Below are 21,179 nucleotides of genomic sequence, written 5' to 3'. Positions count from 1 at the left end.
GCGCACCTTCAACCTCCCAACAGTATTTTCCAACCAGTGTGGCTCCAGCTGTTGCAAAACTACAACTCCCAGCATGCCTGGACAGCCAAAGGTTTTATCCAGAAATAGAAAAACTGGTAAATTCTTCCAAAAACACCACCACACCTGTCCTCAGGTTGGGAGTGGCTTTACAACTTGACTCCATTCACTTCAATAGAACTAAAGTGCAATACCACATACAACCTGAGGACAGGTTTGGAGCTGTTTTTGGAAGAAGTCAGGTGTTTGTCTAATCCTTGATAACTCCTTTAATACCTGTTCCTAAACCAATACTTCTGCCATGTGCTCTATAAAAGTAAATTGTTCCATCTCTTACCGAGACCTAATGTGCACAAAGTAGCAGATTTGACGATAGATGCCCATAGTAAATTCAAGGAGGAGAATACTCACTGTTTTCATAATTTATTATCCTACACTTAGTCACATTACAAAAAAGAAACCCAAGAAAAAAAAAGTGCATGGAAAAGGAAGTGAACGGTCCGGCGCATTGTAAAAAGATTAAAATAAAAAAGCTACACGGATGGACGGTGACGCCACGGGATGGATCCTAAAAAATCCCCACAGTATGAAAACTGCCGATACAAAACTGAACAAGTACATTCCCTTCCCCCGCCAAGGAGATCCGGTCTGTTCAATGTAAAACACAGCGAGGAATCGCCTGCGCTCCATCCTGCGCCTCACTTCTTAGTGTTCTCCACCTCAATACTTGCCAGAGCCAAAACTTTGTCTCCCGATCCTAGAAACACCAAAATAACAAATTAACACTACTAGGGACAAACAAGTCAGAAGTACAAAAAACTAGATACAAGAGAAGACAAGGTTTAGGAGCCATATCACTATACACAAAGGGGGGACATACATAAACTGTTACTTTCATGCGATTATAAAGAGTTATACAATAATAATATCGGGCCATAGGAGTATAGGAGTGTTTATTTTATTGTGGAGGACAATAAAGGGATTATCTACCCTACACAAATGGGAACTGGGGAAATATGTAGTGGACAGGAGATGAGCCTACTCCAGGGCCGGCCCAAGACATTGTGCTGCCTGGGTCCAAGATTTTCACCTGCTTAGCTCCCTATTTAAATCCTCAGTATTCATCCAGGCCTTGCCTGCGAAAGAGTTCATACTCCTAGCTAGAGTTTATACTGTATCTTGTATGTCTGGCATATCTGACCCATTGGCTCAGCTCTCTGACTTCCTCTCCTGTTTCTGCGATTTGGCTTTTCTGTTGGTACTGACTCGGCTTGTGGACTTTGAAATATTGTGTGTGTATGTTTGTGTGTGATTCCATACAGTGTCCCGACCTCTGTCTATATTTTAAGTTTATTTTGTTGATGTTTTACTCCCTGCACTTATTAAGGCAGGGACTGTCACCATGGTTGTGGACACGTCGACCTTGGGTGGGTACGCAAGTAGGCAGGGCAACTGGGAGCGGGTGAGTTCAGGGCTTCAATCTTCCCTGCCTATACGTGACATTAGGTAGCATAGATTCCCCACAGTAGGTAGGTAACAGTTTCTCCACAGTAAGTAGGTAGCTTCTCCACATTAGGTAACATCGACCCCCCCCCCCCCCGACACACACACACCTGGCCTGCACAGTGCTTCTCACCTGCGCGACATCCCTCGTCAGACCCAGGCCGGCCGGCCGCAGGCTCACTGTGTCAAAGTGGCCGCTGCACTATTAAGCAGCTCAGACTGGCAGGTGGCACAAAAAAAAAAAAAAAGGGGCAGCAAAGTACCGCCCCTGAAAAAAGTGGTGCCTGGGACCATGGTCTACTCAATACGTAGAGGGCGCTGGCTGACTGCAGTGTTCTTCAATAAAAATACAGACATAGCTCTGAATACCTCCTATTTCTTACCTGACATTTACATCCACACACGTGACTGACACTTCTGCCAGCGCTAAGTAAAAGAAGAATAGATCTTATGATTTACCTAAACCTTCGGACACCTTCTGAAATTGGCTGAGAGCCGCCCCAGCATTCTCTGATAGGAAAGCCTCATCCTCCACAGTCAGCTAAACACAAAGGGGAGAGAGTAAGATGTAACAATTGTTTAACATAAAGAGGTATTCTCATCTCAGAATTTTGGTTTCCCAGCCCTTCTGGCCTGTTTATGGTTGGAAAGTCGAAAGCAGGTAAAGCTTTTGACTACACAATTTGAATAATTCTCATTGACTTAAAGAGGTACTCCACTGCCCCAGTGCTCAAGTCTTGACTTCACGGCCATGCCCCTCATGATGTCACACCTTGCTCCCTCAGTGCAAGTCAATGGGAGGGGGCGTGGCAGCTACCAGGCCCCCTCCCATAGACTTGCATTGAGGGGGCGTGGTGTGACATCAAGAGGGGCGTGGCCGTGACATCACGACCCCCGCAGGCAGCGTTCGGAACAAAATGTAATTTCACTAGATTTTAACCAGACAAAAAAAAAATATTTTAAAATGATATCTGTGTATATATATATATATATATATATATATATATATATATATATATATATATCTTATTATTATACTGTCTGAAATACCTACTGCACCATGTGGCTCGCCAGCTGTTGTGAAACTACAACTCTCATGATGAACTGACAGCGGACGACAGGGCAAGTTGTAGTTTTTCAAGTTTTTCAACAGAATAGACACAGGTTGGGATACACTGCTCTAGAGGAAGCTCTCTGAAGACAGATTCATCACTGGGGTAAATGGTAGCCGCGCTAATCTGTATGTAGTGGCTCTTACTAATGGTCACTGCATATATTTCTCATTTCCAGGAGGATGGACAGAGGACATTACAGAGATTTTACCTTCTCTCCCAGTTTCCGTAAAGCGGTGAGGATTTCTCCTTTCTGCTGTGTGTAAACATCTCGGGACAATTTGCCCACCATTAAGTCTCGGTCCATCTGTAAAATAAGGAATGGACTATTTGGTTGAGGCCACACAACACGTTTTATTTTTTATTTAAGAAAATTGAGGGAAAACTTTGATAAACCTGATACAGAGACCTCTACTAACACACCTCGGCTAACCGTGTCCTTAGCTGCCCAGGCTGCTTCTTGGCAAACATTCTGATGACTTCGGGGGTCTTAAATGCTTGGCTGATGGCTGCTTGAATGGCCTAAAAAGACAAAGACAGAGTAAAATGTATCAAAGCATAGGACATATTAGATTCCTGTAATGGTCTAAGTGGCATTTTATATGTGGGGAGTCAACATTAACCCCTTAGGGTTTTCTGTTTTTTGCACTTTCGTTTTTTCCTCCTTACCTTTTTAAAATCATAACCCTTTAAATTTTGCACCTAAAATTCCATATTATGGCTTCTATTTTGCGCCACCAATTCTACTTTGCAGTGACATTAGTCATTTTACCAAAAAATCCACGATGAAAAATTTCATTGTGCGAAAAAATTGAAGAAAAAAAAATGCCATTTTGTAAATTTTGGGAGCTTCCGTCTCTACACAGTGCATTTTTTCGTAAAAAGGACACCTTTTCTTTATTCTGTAGGTCCATACGATTAAAATGATCCCCTACTTATATAGGTTTGATTTTGTCGGACTTCTGGAAAAAAATCATAACTACATGCAGGAAAATTAATACGTTTAAAATTGTCATCTTCTGACCCATATAACTTTTTTTTTTATTTTTCTGCCTAGGGGGCGGCACGGCTTTTTATTAACTTTTTCATGATATAAAAAGTGACCAAAAAGACGCTATTTTGGACTTTGGAATTTTTTTGCGCGTACGCCATTGACCGTGCGGTTTAATTTACTATATATATTTTTACAGTTCGGACATTTCTGCACGTGATGATACCACGTGTTTATTTTTATTTACACAGGTTTTTTATTTAATTTATTTTTTTATGGAAAAAGGGGGGTGATTCTTACTTTTATTAGGGAAGGGGTTAAATTATCTTTTTTTAAACTTTTTATTCACACTTTTTTTGCAGTCTTATAGCTCCCTCTAGGGGCTATAACACTGCACACACTGATCTTCTGAGGGGCGGGAGTACACTGCTGCCTGTGAGTAGATGATGAAAGAAGCTGGGGACTAAATGGAGGATTTTTTGTTTAAAAAGTAAGTGTCCCTGCATGTGTGTGTGTGTATATGTATGTATATATATATATATATATATATATATATATAATGTGTGGATATATATGTATGTGTGTAAATCTGTGTTGTCTAGGTAATGTGTATTTGTATGAACAAATTAAGACAATGTGTGTGTATCTATCTAATACAGGGGGACTACAATCATATGCCTCCAGCTGTTGTAAAACTACAACTCCCAACATGCCTGCACAGCCAAATGATGTGTGGGCATGCTTGGAGTTATAGTTTTGAATCAGTAGGAGGAACGCAGCCTGCAGCAACACTGCTGCAAATCTGAGTTTTACCAATCATATGCCTCCAGCTGTTGCAAAACTACAACCCAAAGGATGTGTGGGCATGCTGGGAGCTGTAGTTTTGCAAAAGCTTCAAGCACACAGTGTGGGTGTATAGCATAAAACCAGAAGGGAGAGGGTTACAGATGCTCACTCCCCTGACCAGTGACTGAGGAGAGTGAGGGGGGGGGGGAGTGGTTATCACCTGAGGAGAAGAAAGGACCTGCCACCCCTGCTACTAGTCGACAACATTAAGGTAATTCAGAAATAAAGCTAATTCTGAGAGAAATATAAGTCATAGACACATAAAAATGATATGTACATAATCAGGATTAGATACTGAGCAACATATAATAGTTTTTTTTTGGGTGATCCGACAGGTACGCTTTAAAGCAAATCAAGAACAACTGACAGCTCACCACTGCAGACCTCAATTCACCTGCGCTCCCGGACCAATACAGCAGATATACAAAAAAAGGAATATCCAGTGCGGTAGATGAAGTAAAACAGGAACTCTTTATTCACCGATCAAGTAGAAACATACAGGACAAACGCCAAGGCGTTTGTCCTGTATGTTTCTACTTGATCCGTGAATAAAGAGTTCCTGTTTTACTTTATCTACCGCACTGGATATTCCTTTTTCTGTTATACTTTAAAGAGGTTCTTCAGGCAGAGCATTTTTAAACAGACTTTTTGACCAGGGATGGGGTGATTAAAAAATAGGACCCACACTTACCGGCAGTTGACAGGAGTGAGTAAGGTAAGTGTGGGTTTTTATGGCATTATGGTGCAGTTCTATACTGCAACCAAGTGCCTGATGATCAGATGTTAGATTGAAGAAACTTCACAGTCTTATGTCTCTAACCTGTGCCCCTCCAGCTATTAAAGGGGTACTCCGGTGGAATACTTTATTTTTATTTTATTTTTAAAGTTAAACAGATTTGTAAATTACTTCTAGCAAAAAATCTTAATCCTTCCAGTACTTATTAGCTGCTAAATACTACAGAGGAAATTATTTTCATTTTGGAACACAGTGCTCTCTGTTAACATCTCTGACCATTTTAAGAACTGTCAGAGTAGGAGAAAATCCCCATAGCAAACCTATGCTGCTCTGGACAGTTCCTAAATTGGACAGAGATGTCAGCAGAGAGCACTGTGTTCCAAAAAGAAAATAATTTCCTCTGTAGTATTCAGAAGCTAATAAGCACTGAAAGGATTAAGATTTTTTTTTAATAGAAGTAATTTACAAATCTGTTTAACTTTCTGGCACCAGTTGATAAAAAAAATAATAATAATGAGTTTTCCACCAGAGTTTTCCAAAAAAAACTACAGCTCCTAGGATGCCCTGGTTGTTGCTTTGCAATAGCTGGAGATTCACAGGGTACGATCACGGATTTACCTAACAGATTTCCTCACCAGCTGCATCCCGCCGAGCTCATCCACCAGCGTCATGTTCCCTGCGATAATCTTCTGCAGCGAGTCGTTGAATTCACTTAGCTGCTCCAGCGTCTCTTTCTTCGTCTCCTCATATTCATCTGCATCCAGCTCCTCTCTGAAGGAATAAATTAGCCTATTAATCCAGGGCAGCTTCGCATGTGACACAGCAATGTTATTCATAACGGTAAGTTCACATGCAGCGCATCCAAAGCCTATTTGACGCCAAGAATGCACTGATGACCATTAGAGATGAGCGAACTTACAGTAAATTCAATTTGTCACGAACTTCTCGGCTCGGTGGTTGCTGACTTTTCCTGCATAAATTAGTTCAGCTTTCCGGTGCTCCGGTGGGCTGGAAAAGGTGGAGACAGTCCTAGGAAAGAGTCTCCTAGGACTGTATCCACCTTTTCCAGCCCACGGGAGCACCTGAAAGCTGAACTAATTTATGCAGGAAAAGTCATCAACTGCCGAGCCGAGAAGTTCGTGACGAATCGAATTTACTGTAAGTTCGCTCATCTCTAATGACCATCCCTAGAGTGAGCCTCTTGCTGGTCTGCTTGTAGCAGCTATCCGCCACTACGAGCAGATACATAGGGATCTGCGAGTCGCGTGCGTATGCGCAGTTTGCTCTCAGCCTAGCTTAGGGAGCAGGGAAAGCAGCCTTGAAGTCTGTGAGTAAACTGTATATAACCAAAGAACGAAAAAATGGCACTGATGCCTTAAGCCTGCAGTTCCTCGAGATGGATATGCTCACTCCAGGTAAGGTAACCAGCTGTGTGCAGTAACCGCTGTGCTAAGACAATGTAAACAGTAGTCAACAATAGGTAAACCAAAGAAAAGGACAGGCGTCCTGCACTCACCGCATAAGACCTGGTTATCAGGCTCCCATCTCGGGCTGCTGCAGGAGGCCGGAAGAAGCGCATTCCTATGCGTGAAACCGCCGGCAGTCGCCTCCGAGCGCCCCACGCTGTCTTGAAGTCCCTGCCGGAGGAGCAGCCCGAGATGGGAGCCTGATAACCAGGTCTTATGTGGTGAGTGCAGGACGCCAGTCCTTTTCTTTGGTTTACCTATTGTGAGTAAACTGTGCATGTGCGCAACTCACAGATCCCTAAGTTTCTGCTCATAGCGGCAGATTGCTGCAACCAGCAGACAATGCAGGGCACAGCAGGAGGCTCACTCTAGGGATGGTCTTTGCACACGCAGCATCAAATACGCTGCGGATGCACTACGTGTGACACTACCCTTACACTGCAGAAAAAAAAATGCACGTCCCTAAAGACAGACAGACAATCTGCAAAGGCCAGTAACTTAGTGGGGAGCGGTATCAAACCTGTGGCTCTCAAGCTGTTTATAGCCTAAATACAAATTCTGTGTCCAATTCATTGTCAACATACCATGTGTGTAGTAAATCTGGGCTGGTCTTTCAGTCCTTGGTGCCTCCTACATCACTCTCAGCAGCCAGTAAAGAGTCGGCTTCAGGGTGTCCCTGCACAGAGCCCTAAAGCTACTTGGCTGCTGCAAGTGATACTGGTCAATTGTGTCTGCCAAGGTGTAATCCCAGGTGAACTGCAATGACTAGTTACAGCCCAAATACTTAGCAGTCATTACCATATGGAGCGCGGTGGAATAAAACTTCTTTTACCGAGGACTTCATGACCGGCTTGGCATATAATTCATATGGGGATAGACTTCCAAAGAGTGGCGGGTCTCCACGGCGCTGACCAGGAACGGACACGTCAGGTAAGTAGAAAGGTGATTTTATTGGGATAACGCAACGCGTTTCACCGCGCTTGCGCGGTGAAACGCGTTGCATTGTCCCAATAAAATCACCTTTCTACTTACCTGACGTGTCCGTTCCTGGTCAGCGCCGTGGAGACCCGCAACTCTTTGGAAGTCTATCCCCAGTTGCTGTCTACTTGGTTGGGAGGCTGCAGACCGGACCCTATCGCTCACTCACGCTTACCACACAACCACCTGGGGTAAGAGGCTTGCATAATCATTCCTTTTGCCATATCCACCCGTGTGGTTTACGCTATAGAGTGCTCTCTTTTGTTTTTATATAATTCATATGGTAGGAATCATTCTTTACACTGGGGTATGAGGAGTTAAACAGTGTAATGGGGCAAATTGTGATGACAGGTTTCCTTTTAAGGGAACCTGTAATCAGATTTTCCATATAACACGCATGGGCAAGCGTTATATATGGTAAAATCTTAATTCTTACCAGGTCTGAGGGAAGTTCCCGCCCGCAGCTATGGTGAAGATATAGGAAGGTGTCCCTCACTGGCCTGTAAATAGTCCCATGGATGGTAGCCATCCTCCTCTAGTCCTGTCTTCTCCAGCTGTAATTAAGAACCCTCAGTGTGTTGATCGCCAGCGTCACCGCTCTGCTCCCTGAGCAGACAGGGCAGAGCTATGATGCAAAGCCGCGCCCGGACTGTCAGTCACGTTGAGGGGGCGTGATTACAGCTTGAGCAGACGGGACTAGAGGTGGATGGTCAGTGGGGGGGGGGGGGAACCTTTTAAATTTCTTATCTTCACTGTCACTGCGCGAAGGAAAGTCTCCCGGGCACGGTAAGGTGGAAGATTTTACCATATACAATCATGGCCGTAAATGTTGGCACCCCTGAAATTTTTCAAGAAAATGAAGTATTTCTCACAGAAAAGGATTGCAGTAACACATGTTTTGCTATACACATGTTTATTCCCTACACATGTGTCTTGGAACTAAACCAAAAAAGGAGGAAAAAACAGCAAATTGGACATAATGTCACCAACGTCCAAAAATGGGCTGGACAAAATTATTGGCACCCTTTCATAATTGTGGATAATTAAGATTGTTTCAAGCATGCGATGCTCCTTTAAACTCACTTTGGGCAAGTAACAGGTGTGGGCAATATAAAAAAAAATAAAAAAATCACACCTGAAAGTAGATAAAAAGGAGAGAAGTTCACTAAGTCTTTGCATTGTGTGTCTGTGTGTGCCACACTAAGCATGGACAACAGAAAGAGGAGAAGAGAATTGTCTGAGGACTTGAGAACCAAAATTGAGGAAAAATATCAACAATTTCAAGATTACAAGTCCATCTCCAGAGATCTAGATTTGCCTTTGTCCAAGAAGTTTGCAACCCGTGGCACTGTAGCTAATCTCCCTGGGTGTGGACGGAAGAGAAAAATTCAAGAAAGGTGTCAACACAGGATAGTGCAGATGGTGGATAAGCAGCCCCAAACAAGTTCCAAAGATATTCAAGCTGCCCTGCAGGCTCAGGGAGCATCAGTGTCAGCGCGAACTATCCGTCGACATTTAAATGAAATAAAACGCTATGGCAGGAGACCCAGGAGGACACCACTGCTGACACAGAGACATAAAAAAGCAAGACTGCATTTTTCCAAAATGAACTTGAGTAAGCCAAAATCCTTCGGGAAAACATCTTGTGGACGGATGAGACCAAGATAGAGCTTTTTGGTAAATCACATCATTCTACTGTTTACCAAAAACGGAATGAGGCCTACAAAGAAAAGAACACAGTACCTACAGTGAAATATGGTGGAGGTTCAATGATGTTTTGCTGCCTCTGGCACTGGGGGGGCCTTGAATATGTACAAGGCATCATGAAATCTGAGGATTACCAACAGATTTTGGGTCACACTGATCTTGGGTCTTCCAGCAGGACAATGACCCCAAACATACGTCAAAAAGCCCCAGAAATGGATGGCAACAAAGAGCTGGAGAGTTCTAAAGTGGCAGCAATGAGTCCAGATCTAAATCCCATTGATCACCTGTGGAGAGATCTTAAAATTGCTGTTGGGAAAAGGCGCCTTCCAATAAGAGACCTGGAGCAGTTTGTAAAGGAAGAGTTGTCCAACATCCCGGCTGAGAGGTGTAAGAAGCTTATTGATGGTTATAGGAAGCCACTGATTTCAGTTATTTTTTCCAAAGGGTGTGCAACCAAATATTAAGTTACAGGTGCCAATAATTTTGTCCAGCCCATTTTTGGAGTTTGGTGACATTATGTCCAATTTGCTTTTTTTCCTCCTTTTTTGGTTTAGTTCCAATACACACAAAGGGAATAAACATGTGTATAGCAAAACATGTGTTACTGCAATCCTTTTCTGTGAGAAATACTTCATTTTCTTGAAAAATTTCAGGGGTGCCAACATTTACGGCCATGACTGTACAACACGTTGCTACATGTTATGTATGGTAAATTCTGATGACAGGTTTCCTTTAAAGGAGTTATCAAGGATTATAAAAAATATTATTATTATTTATTTTTTTAAACAGCACCACACCTGTCCTAAGGTTGTGTGTGATATTGCAGCTTAGTTCCATTGAAGTGAATGGAGCCAAATTGTAAGATGGTGACCTGGACAGGGCAATACAGTACCTGCATTCTTCCAAGTCCTGGAGCTGCTGCATCAGACGATCCAATTGCTCCTCTAAGTTCTGTCGGAGTTTACTGGTCTCGCTCTTCCCTCTCGACGCCATGTTGTCCCTGACAAAAGGAAATTATTTGAGTTTGAATTCTCCTCAAGACACGAAATGTACGATCCTAGTTTATATGCTCGTAAACCTTTATATGCTCAAGTAAACCTAGGAGTTTAGCAACAGGCTTTGCCCAGCTAGAAGTGACCACACGGAACTCCAGGCTGTAGTGCAGACAACGTGGTCACTTATAGAAGAGATGGTAGAAGATAGAACAATTCCTCCACCTGCACAGAAAAATGGCTGCTGGTACCAAGCAACAGGGAGCAGTAGGAAAGTACCGTATTGTCATAAGACAAGCTATAGCCTAATACTGTCTGATGGGAAGGAGGAGGAGGCATGTGAGGAGCGAGGGAGCATTAAACTGGATGTGACGCCTGAGGCTGGAATTATTTTATCAGTCATATAATGGGGGAGGGAGGAGACGAGGGGTTCATTTTAATGGCTCAGCACAGCGGCTCATTAGTTAGCACTGTTTCCTTGCAACGCTGGGGTCTTAGGTTCAGATCCCACCAAGGAAAACATGGGCCTATCCGGCCCTATTGATAACGTACATAGGCCCTGCTGGAACAGCACACTCACCCTAGTCACACACATGGGCTCAGTATGTACCCCAAGTACTGCATATGGGCAGCCTGGGTGAGACACATGGGCCAGATATATACCCCAGGTAATGTACATTGGTATGGCATGCACCCTAGGTAGCCTGCTTTGTCCCATTAGGCACAAAAGATGGCTAACATGGGCCCTGCAAGCACACGAAGTAAGGTATGTGGGAACAGTGGGCACCCTAGGTGATGTACATAGGTACGGCATGTATCTATATGGCACATGGGCCCTGCAGGGTAAGGCGTGTGAGAATAGTGGGCACCCTAGGTAATGTACATAGGTACAGCATGTATCTATATGGCACATGGGCCCTGCAGGGTAAGGCGTGTGAGAATAGTGGGCACCCTAGGTAATGTACATAGGTACGGCATGTATCTATCTTGCACATGGGCCCTGCAGGGTAAGGAGTGTGGGAACAGTGGGCACCCTAGGTAATGTAATTAGGTACGGCATGTATCTATATGGCACATGGGCCCCGCAGGGTAAGGCGTGTGGGAACAGTGGGCACCCTAGGTAATGTAATTAGGTACGGCATGTATCTATATGGCACATGGGCCCCGCAGGGTAAGGCGTGTGGGAATAGTGGGCACCCTAGGTGGGCACCACAGGGACCAAACATATACCACTAGTGGGCAGGATGTGCATGCCCCCTTGGTAAGACCCATTTGTATAAGCGGTGGTTTCCAAACTGTGGACCTCCAGCTGTTGCAAAACTACAACTCCTAGCATGCCCGGACAGCCTTTGGCTGTCCGGGCACGCTGGGAGTTGTAGTTTTGCAACAGCTGGAGGTCCACAGTTGTGACACCACCGCCCTAGATGAAGACAATGATCCGTCCCCTCCCTCCTTTGTGTAGTGCTGTTATGCAGATCTGCTGCCAGTAAAGAACCATGGTCCCTGGTAGGGACACAGACAGGGGTCCCGGGCCGGACAGGCGCCCCCTATCACCCAACCACACCCGGTGCCACGAGCCGCTATCAGGTAAATACAAACAACACACAGCGCCGCCACATTAGTCCTCCCTACCTGACACCCGCACCCGGCTTCACGAGGGGGTGTGTCAGCGCATCCCGATGACGTCACGGCTGGACAACCAATAGACGAGCGGGACGGAGGTCTCGTCCAATGAGGAAGAACGTCCCAGTGCACCGCATATTAATGTCCCCTGTGTGGCTGGTGAGTACCGCGGGTTGTGTCGTTTGTCTGTTGGAGGGACTGGTGACGGCAGGGAGGGGGCGCTGTTTTGTGTTAGGGTCAAATTCAGGCAGCCGTGGTGTTAAACTCCCAGGTCTCCCAATACTGCCCCCTGTGTTCATGGCCTCTCACTGGTTATTGTGAGACCCCGTGGATGTCCTGGGACTCTCCATGACCATCCTAGAACCCCCCCCCCCCCCCCCCCATGTCCCGAGACTCTCCATGACCATCCGAGAACCCCCACCCCCCCACCCCAATGTCCTGGGGCTCTCCATGACCATCCTAGGGGACTCTCCATGACCATCCTAGAACCCCCCCCCCCCCCAATGTCCTGGGGCTCTCCATGACCATCCTAGAACCCCCCCCCCCCCCACCTCAATGTCCTGGGGCTCTCCATGACCATCCTAGAAACCCCCCCCCTCCCCACCATGTCCCGGGGCTCTCCATGACCATCCTATAACCCCCCCCCATGTCCCGGGACTCTCCATGACCATCCTAGAACCCCCCATGTCCTGGGACTCTCCATGACCATCCTAGAACACACCCACCCACCCATGTCCTGGGACTCTCCATGACCATCCTAGAACACACCCACCCCCCCATGTCCTGGGACTCTCCATGACCATCCTAGAACACCCCCCCCCCATGTCCTGGGACTCTCCATGACCATCCTAGAACACACCCACCCACCCATGTCCTGGGACTCTCCATGACCATCCTAGAACCCCCCCCCCCCCCCCCCCCATGTCCTGGGACTCTCCATGACCATCCTAGAACACACCCACCCCCCCCATGTCCTGGGACTCTCCATGACCATCCTAGAACACCCCCCCCCCCCCATGTCCTGGGACTCTCCATGACCATCCTAGAACACACCCACCCACCCATGTCCTGGGACTCTCCATGACCATCCTAGAACACCCCCCCCCCCCCATGTCTGGGGACTCTCTATGACCATCCTAGAACCCCCCCCCCCCCCCATGTCCTGGGACTCTCCATGACCATCCTAGAACCTCCCTATATCCTGGGACTCTCCATGACCATCCTAGAACCCCCCCCCCCCCTCCTCCTAGGTTCTCCTTGGCTATCCTATAATATCATAAATATATACACTTAATATCCTATAATGTAGCTGATTAATATGAATAACTGTTTATACTTTGAGAGTTACTATCATTTTAAAGACTTTTGAAATGTTGGCCCAACATGTCAATAGTTTTCATCAGGTCCCGCTGTGATGGTGAGTTAGTAGACGGGGCAGTGCACGGCTCACTCCCCAGATGTCAATCAAACCCAATCTTTTTGCTATATAAGTCTGTGCAGCTTAAAGGTCGGATCTGCTGGCAGGGGAGGGAATATGGCTGTCACGTAATTCCCCGGCTGATAACTCTCTGCGGGATCTGATGCAATTGTGACCTTTGACACATCCGGGCAACATGTCAAAAGTTATTTTTAAATAATATTAATCCTTTAAAGGGGTATTCCAGCTTGTAAAACATAGGGGATAAGTTTCTGATCACACAGGGCCCCCCCATCTCTAGAATGGAGACATAACTCTGCCCACTGAATGGAGAGGTCAGTTGGCACTTGCTCCATAAATTGTCTAAGGGAGTAGAACGCATGCTGACCCACTGCTCCATTCAGGGGGCTGAGTCGGGTCCGAGAGGTCAGGCTCACCCCCAGTATATGAATATTCATAAGCCGGGAGGGTGTTGCGGACGAGCGGCGCTGACGTCACAGTGCCAGATGAAGGCGCGTAACCCCGCCCATGCCAGTTAGATCATTATTGATCAGCGATCAGTGACAGTTTTCCTTTAAAGCGTACCTGGCATATCACAAAAAAAATAATGCCTAATTATATATGTTACTCACTAGGTTATGCAGATTCTTTACATGTATTTTTGTGTGTTAAACTTCTGTATTTGGCTCACAAATCCCTTTGTTCTGTTGCTCACTTATTCTGACATCCACTGCTCAGGAAGTGTCTGAGGCAACCACTAAGCCCACCCTCACTTACCATTTACTTCCTCCCTGAGTCTGCTGTACTGTGCTGTTCTCTTCATTCAGTCACTGCAGGCTGCTCTGTAACCCCCTCCTCTCTGTTTTCATGGTAAAGTCTGATAAGACAGGAGTGAGCACAGAGGAGTGCTAGTCCCGCCCTCACTTCCTGGACTTTGTCCCAGCCTGTAGTTCAGCTCGGACAAAGATGATGGACAGGAGCATGTTCTGGATGATATGGGGACCCTTAAAGGGGTTCTCCACCATAAGGTGATTTTAGTACGTATCTGGCAGACAGTAATGGACATGCTTAGGAAGGATCTGCGCTTGTCTTGGGGCTAAATGGCTATGTTGTGAGATTACCATAACACTGTGGCTAGCTTTTTGTGAACTGGTATTTCCTGTTTGAGTTTTCTTTTTTTGACTACAAACCCCATAATTCCATTTTCCTTCCTCCCACACATCAGCCACCCCACCCATTGAAACATAAATGAGCTGCATCCATTAAAAACCTGTGGTTTTCAATCAGGGTGCCTCCAGCTGTTGCATTAGTTGCAGATTGCTCTCTCCACCCATTGAAGCAGACAGGCTCCCTGTCATCAGCTGACTAGTGATGTCAGGTCTCGGCCGCATTGCAACCTGGGAAAAATCTGAGACAACAGTCATTTTGTATGCTGGTAAAAATAAATATTGGGGGGGAAATCCCAGAAGAATTGTGGGAAAACCGTCAGACACAGGTACAGACACTATATTATGAACTACACTAACTTTACAGCCCCTGTGACATAGTCACATAAAAAAAAATTCCTGGAATACCCCTTTAATGGTCTTTTCTTTTTGTAAGCCATGATTTCTATCAAAAGGAGAACATTTTTTAAGAAGTAAATTAAAAAGATTAATGTTAATGTTCTAGATTCTCACAGAGACCATTTAAGCAGGATGTAATGTTCCATGATCAACTATTGATGTGGCCAGATCTGCAGGTGGCTATATATATATATATATATATATATATATATATATATATATATATATATATATATATATATATATCTTCTGTTGCTGTGTATATATATATATATATATATATATATATATATATATTTCTATACTGTTCACTACTGAGGGAAACCCAACAATTATACCATTGAAAATATATAAGAATATATATAGGTTTGTTTGTCTTTTTTTATATATTCATTGTTATTTATATGTTCATTGTAATTCTTAAAGGGGTACCCCGCCCCTGGCATCTTATCCCCTATCCCCTGTGCGTAATGACGGGCGATACAGGGGCCGGAGCAGCGTGATGTCATGGCTCCGCCCCTCATGACATCACGGCCCGTCCCCTTAATGCAAGTCTATGGCAGGGGGCGTGATGACCGCCACGCCCCCTCCCATAGACTTGTATTGACGGGGGCGGGCCGTGACGTCACTAGGGGCGGAGCCATGACGTCACGATGCTCCGGCCCCTGTATTGCCCGTCATTACGTGCAGAGCGATCTCGCTTTGCGCAGTAATGATGGCGGGGTGCTGCAGCGGCGATCCGCGGGGTCCCCACCAGCGGGACCCCGGCGATCTGACATCTTATCCCCTATCCTTTGGATAGGGGATAAGATGTCTATGGGCGGAGTACCCCTTTAATGTTTATTTCTGGGGGAACAGACGTTTGACAATAAGAAGCGCAGACAGAATGGACACCCATATGGTCATTTAGGAAAGTTAACGCGCAACTCTAACATTGTTGCGGCTATAGAATACACTTTTTAAACTCCCGCCAACCTCGTAGCCCGATAGAGCGAGCGGTCAACCCAATTGCCGATAGTCTCATAGACATGCATGGGACTTCCAGCAAATACATAGATTGTTGGCTTTAGCAATGGACTACGGAGTTGGCGGCTCCTTTAAAAGTGGATTCTACAGCCGTCGCATTTTTAATAAGTTTCCAGAATTTGGAAAACATGGCTGCTCTCTTCCAAAAACAGTGCCACACCTGTCTGCAGGTTGTGTTTGGAATTGCTGCTCAGCACATTTACTTTACAGGAGTTGAGCTGCAATACTACCCACGACCTGTGGACAGGTATGGCGCCATTTTTGAAAGAAAACATCTGTGTTTTTGTAATCCTGTATAACCTCTGTATTTTCAAGCCTATACGGCAGTATTTTCCCAAACAGTGTGCCTCCAGCTGTTGCAAAACTACAACTCCCAGCATGCCCGGACAGCCTTTGGCTGTCCGGGCATGCTGGGAGTTGTAGTTTTGCAACAGCTGGAGGCACATTGTTTGGAAAACACTGCCAGATTGCAGAATTTTTATTTTTTTTGCATGCTGGGTTTTATTCAAAAATCTTGACCTGTCTTGAACCCCATGTTCCTTGGAAACAGCAATGTGTCTTAGACGGACCTCTTAACATTACCGCTAAGGCTGCATGCACACCACGTTTCTGCAATACAATTCGCGTATCAGGTTTTTGATGAAAAACGGATTCCTCAAAACCGGCGTAAACTGTATCAAAACGTGTGTACAAATTTCAACCTGTATACAGCTTGAAAAATAATGTCCGATTCATCCGTTTAAAAAAAAAAAAGTATACGTTTTTAACTTTTCACTCCATTTTGAATAAAGTTTCACTTGTTTGATTGAAATTCCAAGAAACGAAAACTGTGCAAAGTCAAAAACCGTATGGTGCAAACCGAATGGAACCGAACGAACATACAGTTCTGTACGGTTCCCATTTACTCCCATGTTTAAAAAAAAAACGTATACGGTTTAATACGGTTAAAAAGGTCTAGCTAGCACCTTTATTTATTTTTTTTATTACACTTTTAGCTCACTAGTCTGAATTCCTCTCAAAGGGAGGGGGCGTGGCCTCACTGTGAAGGTCTCCGCCCCCTCCCTCAGTATGCTGTCTGCTCACCTCTCCCCTAGCATTAGCAAAACTACAACTCCCAGCTTGTCCTCACTGACAGTGGCGGGACACAAGCTGACAGTGGGAGCCCTGCGCTCACAGCTGTCAATCAAGGAAGTGTGTCCATGACATAGGTGATGACTCATGGACACAGCAGGACTAGTATCTGTTCAAGCAGGCAGGGGGGGCAGTTGTGTGACTGGCTTTTTCTGTATGAAATACTGAAAATTTTCTAATGAAAGCAATTGCAAAACCTATTGGTTATACATGCTTTACAACATATCAAAGTTTTTGTATCTGACAGCGCCCATTTAAGTCAATGCATACGGTTTTCTATACGGTTCCGTATGGTTTTTACCTTGAAACCGTATACTGTAACTGTATAGCAAAAAACGTGGTGTGAATGCACCCTAAGGATAAGTTTTAGCACCCCTGCTGTATATGTTCACACGTCCAAGATCTGCTGCATATTTTCCGCTGCTGATTTTGCTACCCATTGACTGTAATAGGTAGCAAAATCAGCTGCCGAAAATATGCAGCAGATCCTGTACGTGTGAAGTCTGTAATGCAGTTCACAGTATTATCTGAAGCTTCTGCTGTTACATCAGCGCCATCTCCTGGTAAATGTCATTATGTCAGGACACACAGGTTTTTGTCCATATTTTGCTTTTCTATTTTTCACATTTTGGCAACTGCAGTTTTTCTCAGCTTAAAGGGGTACTCCAACCGAAATATTTTTCATCTTAATAAGCCCAGGCTGGTGCAATAAAAAAATAAATAAACCTTGATTTACCTCCCGCTACTTTCCCAGTGCTGCCGCTATCGCTCATCCCTGTTTCCCCTGCGATCCTCTTCCTGCTTCTGGGACCTGAAACGCAACACTTATTTCTGTCCGCAGCGATGTTCCGCCTTTGGCTGTGATTGGCTGAGTAACAATATGATATATTGAGCCCGGATCTTCTTCCTAGGGCCTGGGCCCAATCCTATCATATTGCCACTCAGCCAATCACTGTGGCGTCGCTTTACTTCCGACAACCATTGTTAGGATTTGAAGATTGTATTGAACTGCACCATTGTCAGCCTTAAAGGGGTACTCCGGTGAAAAACTATTTTTTATTAAATCAACGGGTGCCAGCAAGTTAAACAGAATTGTAAATGACTTCTATTTAAAAATCTTAATCCTTCCAGTACTTATCAGCTGCTGTATGCTCTACAGGAAGTTTTTTTTCTTTTTTAATTTCTTTTTTTTGTCTGACCACAGTGCTCTCTGCTGACACTTCTGTCCATTTCAGGAACTGTACAGAGCAGGATAGGTATGCTATTCCTGCTCTGGACAGTTCCTGACGTGGACAGAGGTGTCAGCAGAGAGCACTGTGGTCAGACAGAAAATAAATTCAAAAAGAAAAGAACTTCCTGTGGAGCATAAAGCAGCTAAGTACTGAAAGGATTAAGATTTTTAAATAGAAGTCATTTACAATTCTGTTTAACTTGCTGGCATCAGTTGATTTAAAAAAATATATATTTTCCTCCGGAGTACCCCTTTAAAGGGGTATTCCAGTTTTAGAGAATTTCATTAAAATAAGACTATTCCCTCAAGATATATAACTTACTAATGTAATTTATATCACAAATTGTACTGGCTTCAGCATGATTCACCCCTGACAAAAAGTTGTGTAGTCTCCTCATTGTCAGTGTGGTGTTGTCACCAGCTCCCCAGCTTTTCCCTCATTCCTGACAGGAAGTTGTGTAGTCCTCTGATTGCTAGTGTGATGTTGTCTCCAGCTCCCTGGCTCCTCACTCTCTTGTGACAGAAAGTTTTGTAGTACTTAAATTGTCAGTGTGATGTTGTCTTCAGCTCCCGGCTCCCCCCTCTCTCCCAATACAAGTATCATTGGCTGCTGTCTCAAGAGGATTGGCTGGATCTAGTCTCTGAGCTCAAGCCCCACCCCCTGAGTGATGTCATAACCTCTGACCGGTCCCTACAGCTATATCACCATCTCTCGTCATATACTCATTATATGTATGCATATATATATATATATATATATATATATATATATATATATATATATATATACACACACACACACACACAGTCATTGCCGTAAATGTTGGCACCCCTGAAATTTTTCTGTAAAATTAAGTAAAAAGGGAGGAAAAAAAAGCAAATTGGACATAATGTCACCAAACTCCAAAAATGGGCTGGACAAAATTATCGGCACCCTTAACTTAAAGGGGTAGTCCAGTGGTGAAAAACTTATCCCCTATCCTAAGGATAGGGGATAAGTTTGAGATCGTGGGGGGTCCGACCGCTGGGGCCCCCTGCGATCTCTCTGTACGGGGCCCCGGCTCTCGGCCCAGATAGCGGGTGTCGACCCCCGCACGAAGCGGCGGCCGACACGCCCCCTCAATACATCTCTATGGCAGAGCCGGAGATTGCTGAAGGCAGCGCTTCGGCTCTGCCATAAAGTTGTATTGAGGGGGCGTGTCGGCCGCCGCCTCGTGCGGAGGTCAACACGCCCCCTTCCCGCGGGCTGTTGGGGCTCCGTACAGGAGATCGCGGGGGGCCCCAGCTGTCGGACCCCCCGCGATCTGCAACTTATCCCCTATCCTTAACATAGGGGATAAGTTGCTCACCACTGAGTCACCACTGGATATCTCCTTTAATATCTGGTTGCACACCCTTTGGAAAAAAATAACAAATCAGTGGCTTCCTATAACCATCAATAAGCTTCTTACACCTCTCTGCCGGGATGTTGGGCCACTCTTCCTTTGTAAACTGCTCCAGGTCTCTTATTGGAAGGCTCCTTTTCCCAACAGCAATTTTAAGATCTCTCCACAGGTGATCAATGGGATTTAGATCTGGACTCATTGCTGCCACTTCAGAACTCTCCAGCGCTTTATTCCCATCCATTTCTGGGGGCTTTTTGAATTATGGTAAAATGGAATAAAAAAAATAATCAGTACAGCTCTCAATTAATTGGCCAATATATGTAATATGATTGGACACCTACACCTTAGGTGTTGAGTAGATTTGTAGAAAAGAAAAAAATGTAACATAAACCTCAAGGCCAATATCAGATAAACCGATACATGATGTATATGAATGAACCATGCGTCATATGTATGTTTAAAATTTATTAAAATACACATAATATTCAAACTAAAAATACTTATATAACTCCTTTCACAGGGCCCTTGTGAGGAGGTAAATGTAATATATATATAAATGGTAAATATATAAATGGTAATGTTAAAATCACACCACTGCGTACATTTTTGTATAATTCATTAGTCCGACATTCACTGGTTCAGAATAGCAGTAATCTCACAGTCCGCAAGTTTGGGCATATATACCCGAGTCCATGAATTAGACACCAATAGTGATTACCCGTATTTTTCGCCCTATAGGACGCACCGGCATATAAGACGCACCCTATTTTAAAGGTGCAAAATCTAGAAAAAAAAGATTCTTCACCCAACAGTGATCTTCAACCTGCGGACCTCCAGATGTTGCAAAACTACGACTCCCAGCATGCCCGGACAGCCGTTGGCTGTCCGGGCATGCTGGGAGTTGTAGTTTTGCAACATCTGGAGGGCCGCAGGTTGAAGACCACTGGTATAGGAGGTAGTACTCGCGTGTCCCCGCCGCTCCGGACCCGTCACCGCTGTCCTGGATGTCGCCCTCCATCGCTGTTGCCGCGCCCCCATGGTGTCCCCGACGCTCCAGACGTCTTCTTCCCCGGGATCCACGCTCTCCGTCGCCGTCATCACGTCGCTACGCATGTTCATATTGGATGACGGGACGGCGTGCGCGACGACGTGAAGGAGAGTGCCGGCCATGTAGGGGATCCCAGCACAGAGCAGACACCGAGGAGGCAGGTAAGGTCCCTCCCGGTGTCCTGTAAGCTGTTCGGGACGCCGCGATTTCACCGCGGCGGTCCCGAACAGTCCGACTGAACCGGGTTAGTGTTATTTTCGCTTCCGACACGGCCGTCAGCTTTGATCGCCGCGTCTGAAGGGTTAATACAGGACATCGGTGATGTCCTGTATTAGCCGCGGGTCCTGGCCGTTGATGGCCGCAGGGACCGCCGCGATAGGTGTGTATTTGCCGTATAAGACGCA

General features: G+C 45.2%; 2 protein-coding genes across 7 annotated transcripts in view; one reads left to right on the top strand and one right to left on the bottom strand.

The window, feature by feature from the left end:
• Positions 1 to 425: 425 nt before the first annotated feature.
• On the bottom strand, positions 426 to 12,116 carry LZIC (leucine zipper and CTNNBIP1 domain containing). 4 transcript variants are annotated; one of them, XM_056543541.1, is made up of 7 exons: positions 11,982 to 12,116; positions 10,250 to 10,357; positions 5,842 to 5,977; positions 3,057 to 3,155; positions 2,845 to 2,940; positions 1,981 to 2,062; positions 426 to 775 (listed from the first exon to the last, which is right to left on the bottom strand). In XM_056543541.1, the coding sequence occupies exons 2-7, from the start codon at positions 10,348 to 10,350 to the stop codon at positions 717 to 719; spliced, it is 573 nt and encodes a 190-aa protein (XP_056399516.1). In that variant the 5' UTR covers positions 10,351 to 10,357; positions 11,982 to 12,116; the 3' UTR covers positions 426 to 716. The 4 variants fall into 4 exon arrangements, with proteins under 4 accessions (XP_056399516.1, XP_056399519.1, XP_056399518.1 ...); XM_056543544.1 differs by lacking the exon at positions 11,982 to 12,116 and adding an exon at positions 11,956 to 11,968; XM_056543543.1 differs by lacking the exon at positions 11,982 to 12,116 and adding an exon at positions 10,930 to 11,647.
• The window catches only part of NMNAT1 (nicotinamide nucleotide adenylyltransferase 1), a 53,323-nt gene continuing 44,154 nt past the window's right edge, over positions 12,011 to 21,179 (top strand). The window contains exon 1 of one of the 3 annotated variants that reach the window (XM_056543532.1): positions 12,011 to 12,131. The gene's annotated coding sequence lies outside the window, so the exon portion shown is untranslated. The remainder of the gene's footprint in view (positions 12,132 to 21,179) is intronic. The other 2 variants (XM_056543535.1, XM_056543537.1) reach the window with 2 other exon arrangements.

The sequence above is a fragment of the Hyla sarda genome, chromosome 10 (genome assembly GCF_029499605.1).
Source record: "Hyla sarda isolate aHylSar1 chromosome 10, aHylSar1.hap1, whole genome shotgun sequence".
Classification (NCBI taxonomy): domain Eukaryota; kingdom Metazoa; phylum Chordata; class Amphibia; order Anura; family Hylidae; genus Hyla; species Hyla sarda.
Note: the sequence above shows the minus strand (reverse complement) of the source record. Positions and strands in the feature narration are given on the sequence as shown.

Excerpts from the sequence above, each read along its gene's own strand:
- LZIC (XM_056543541.1), bottom strand. The coding sequence starts at position 10,350 with ATGGCGTCGAGAGGGAAGAGCGAGACCAGTAAACTCCGACAGAACTTA. Across the intron at positions 5,978-10,249 it reads CAGGACTTGGAAGAATGCAG|AGAGGAGCTGGATGCAGATG; the intron begins GTACTGTATTGC and ends TTATTCCTTCAG. Across the intron at positions 2,941-3,056 it reads TAAGGACACGGTTAGCCGAG|ATGGACCGAGACTTAATGGT; the intron begins GTGTGTTAGTAG and ends CTTATTTTACAG.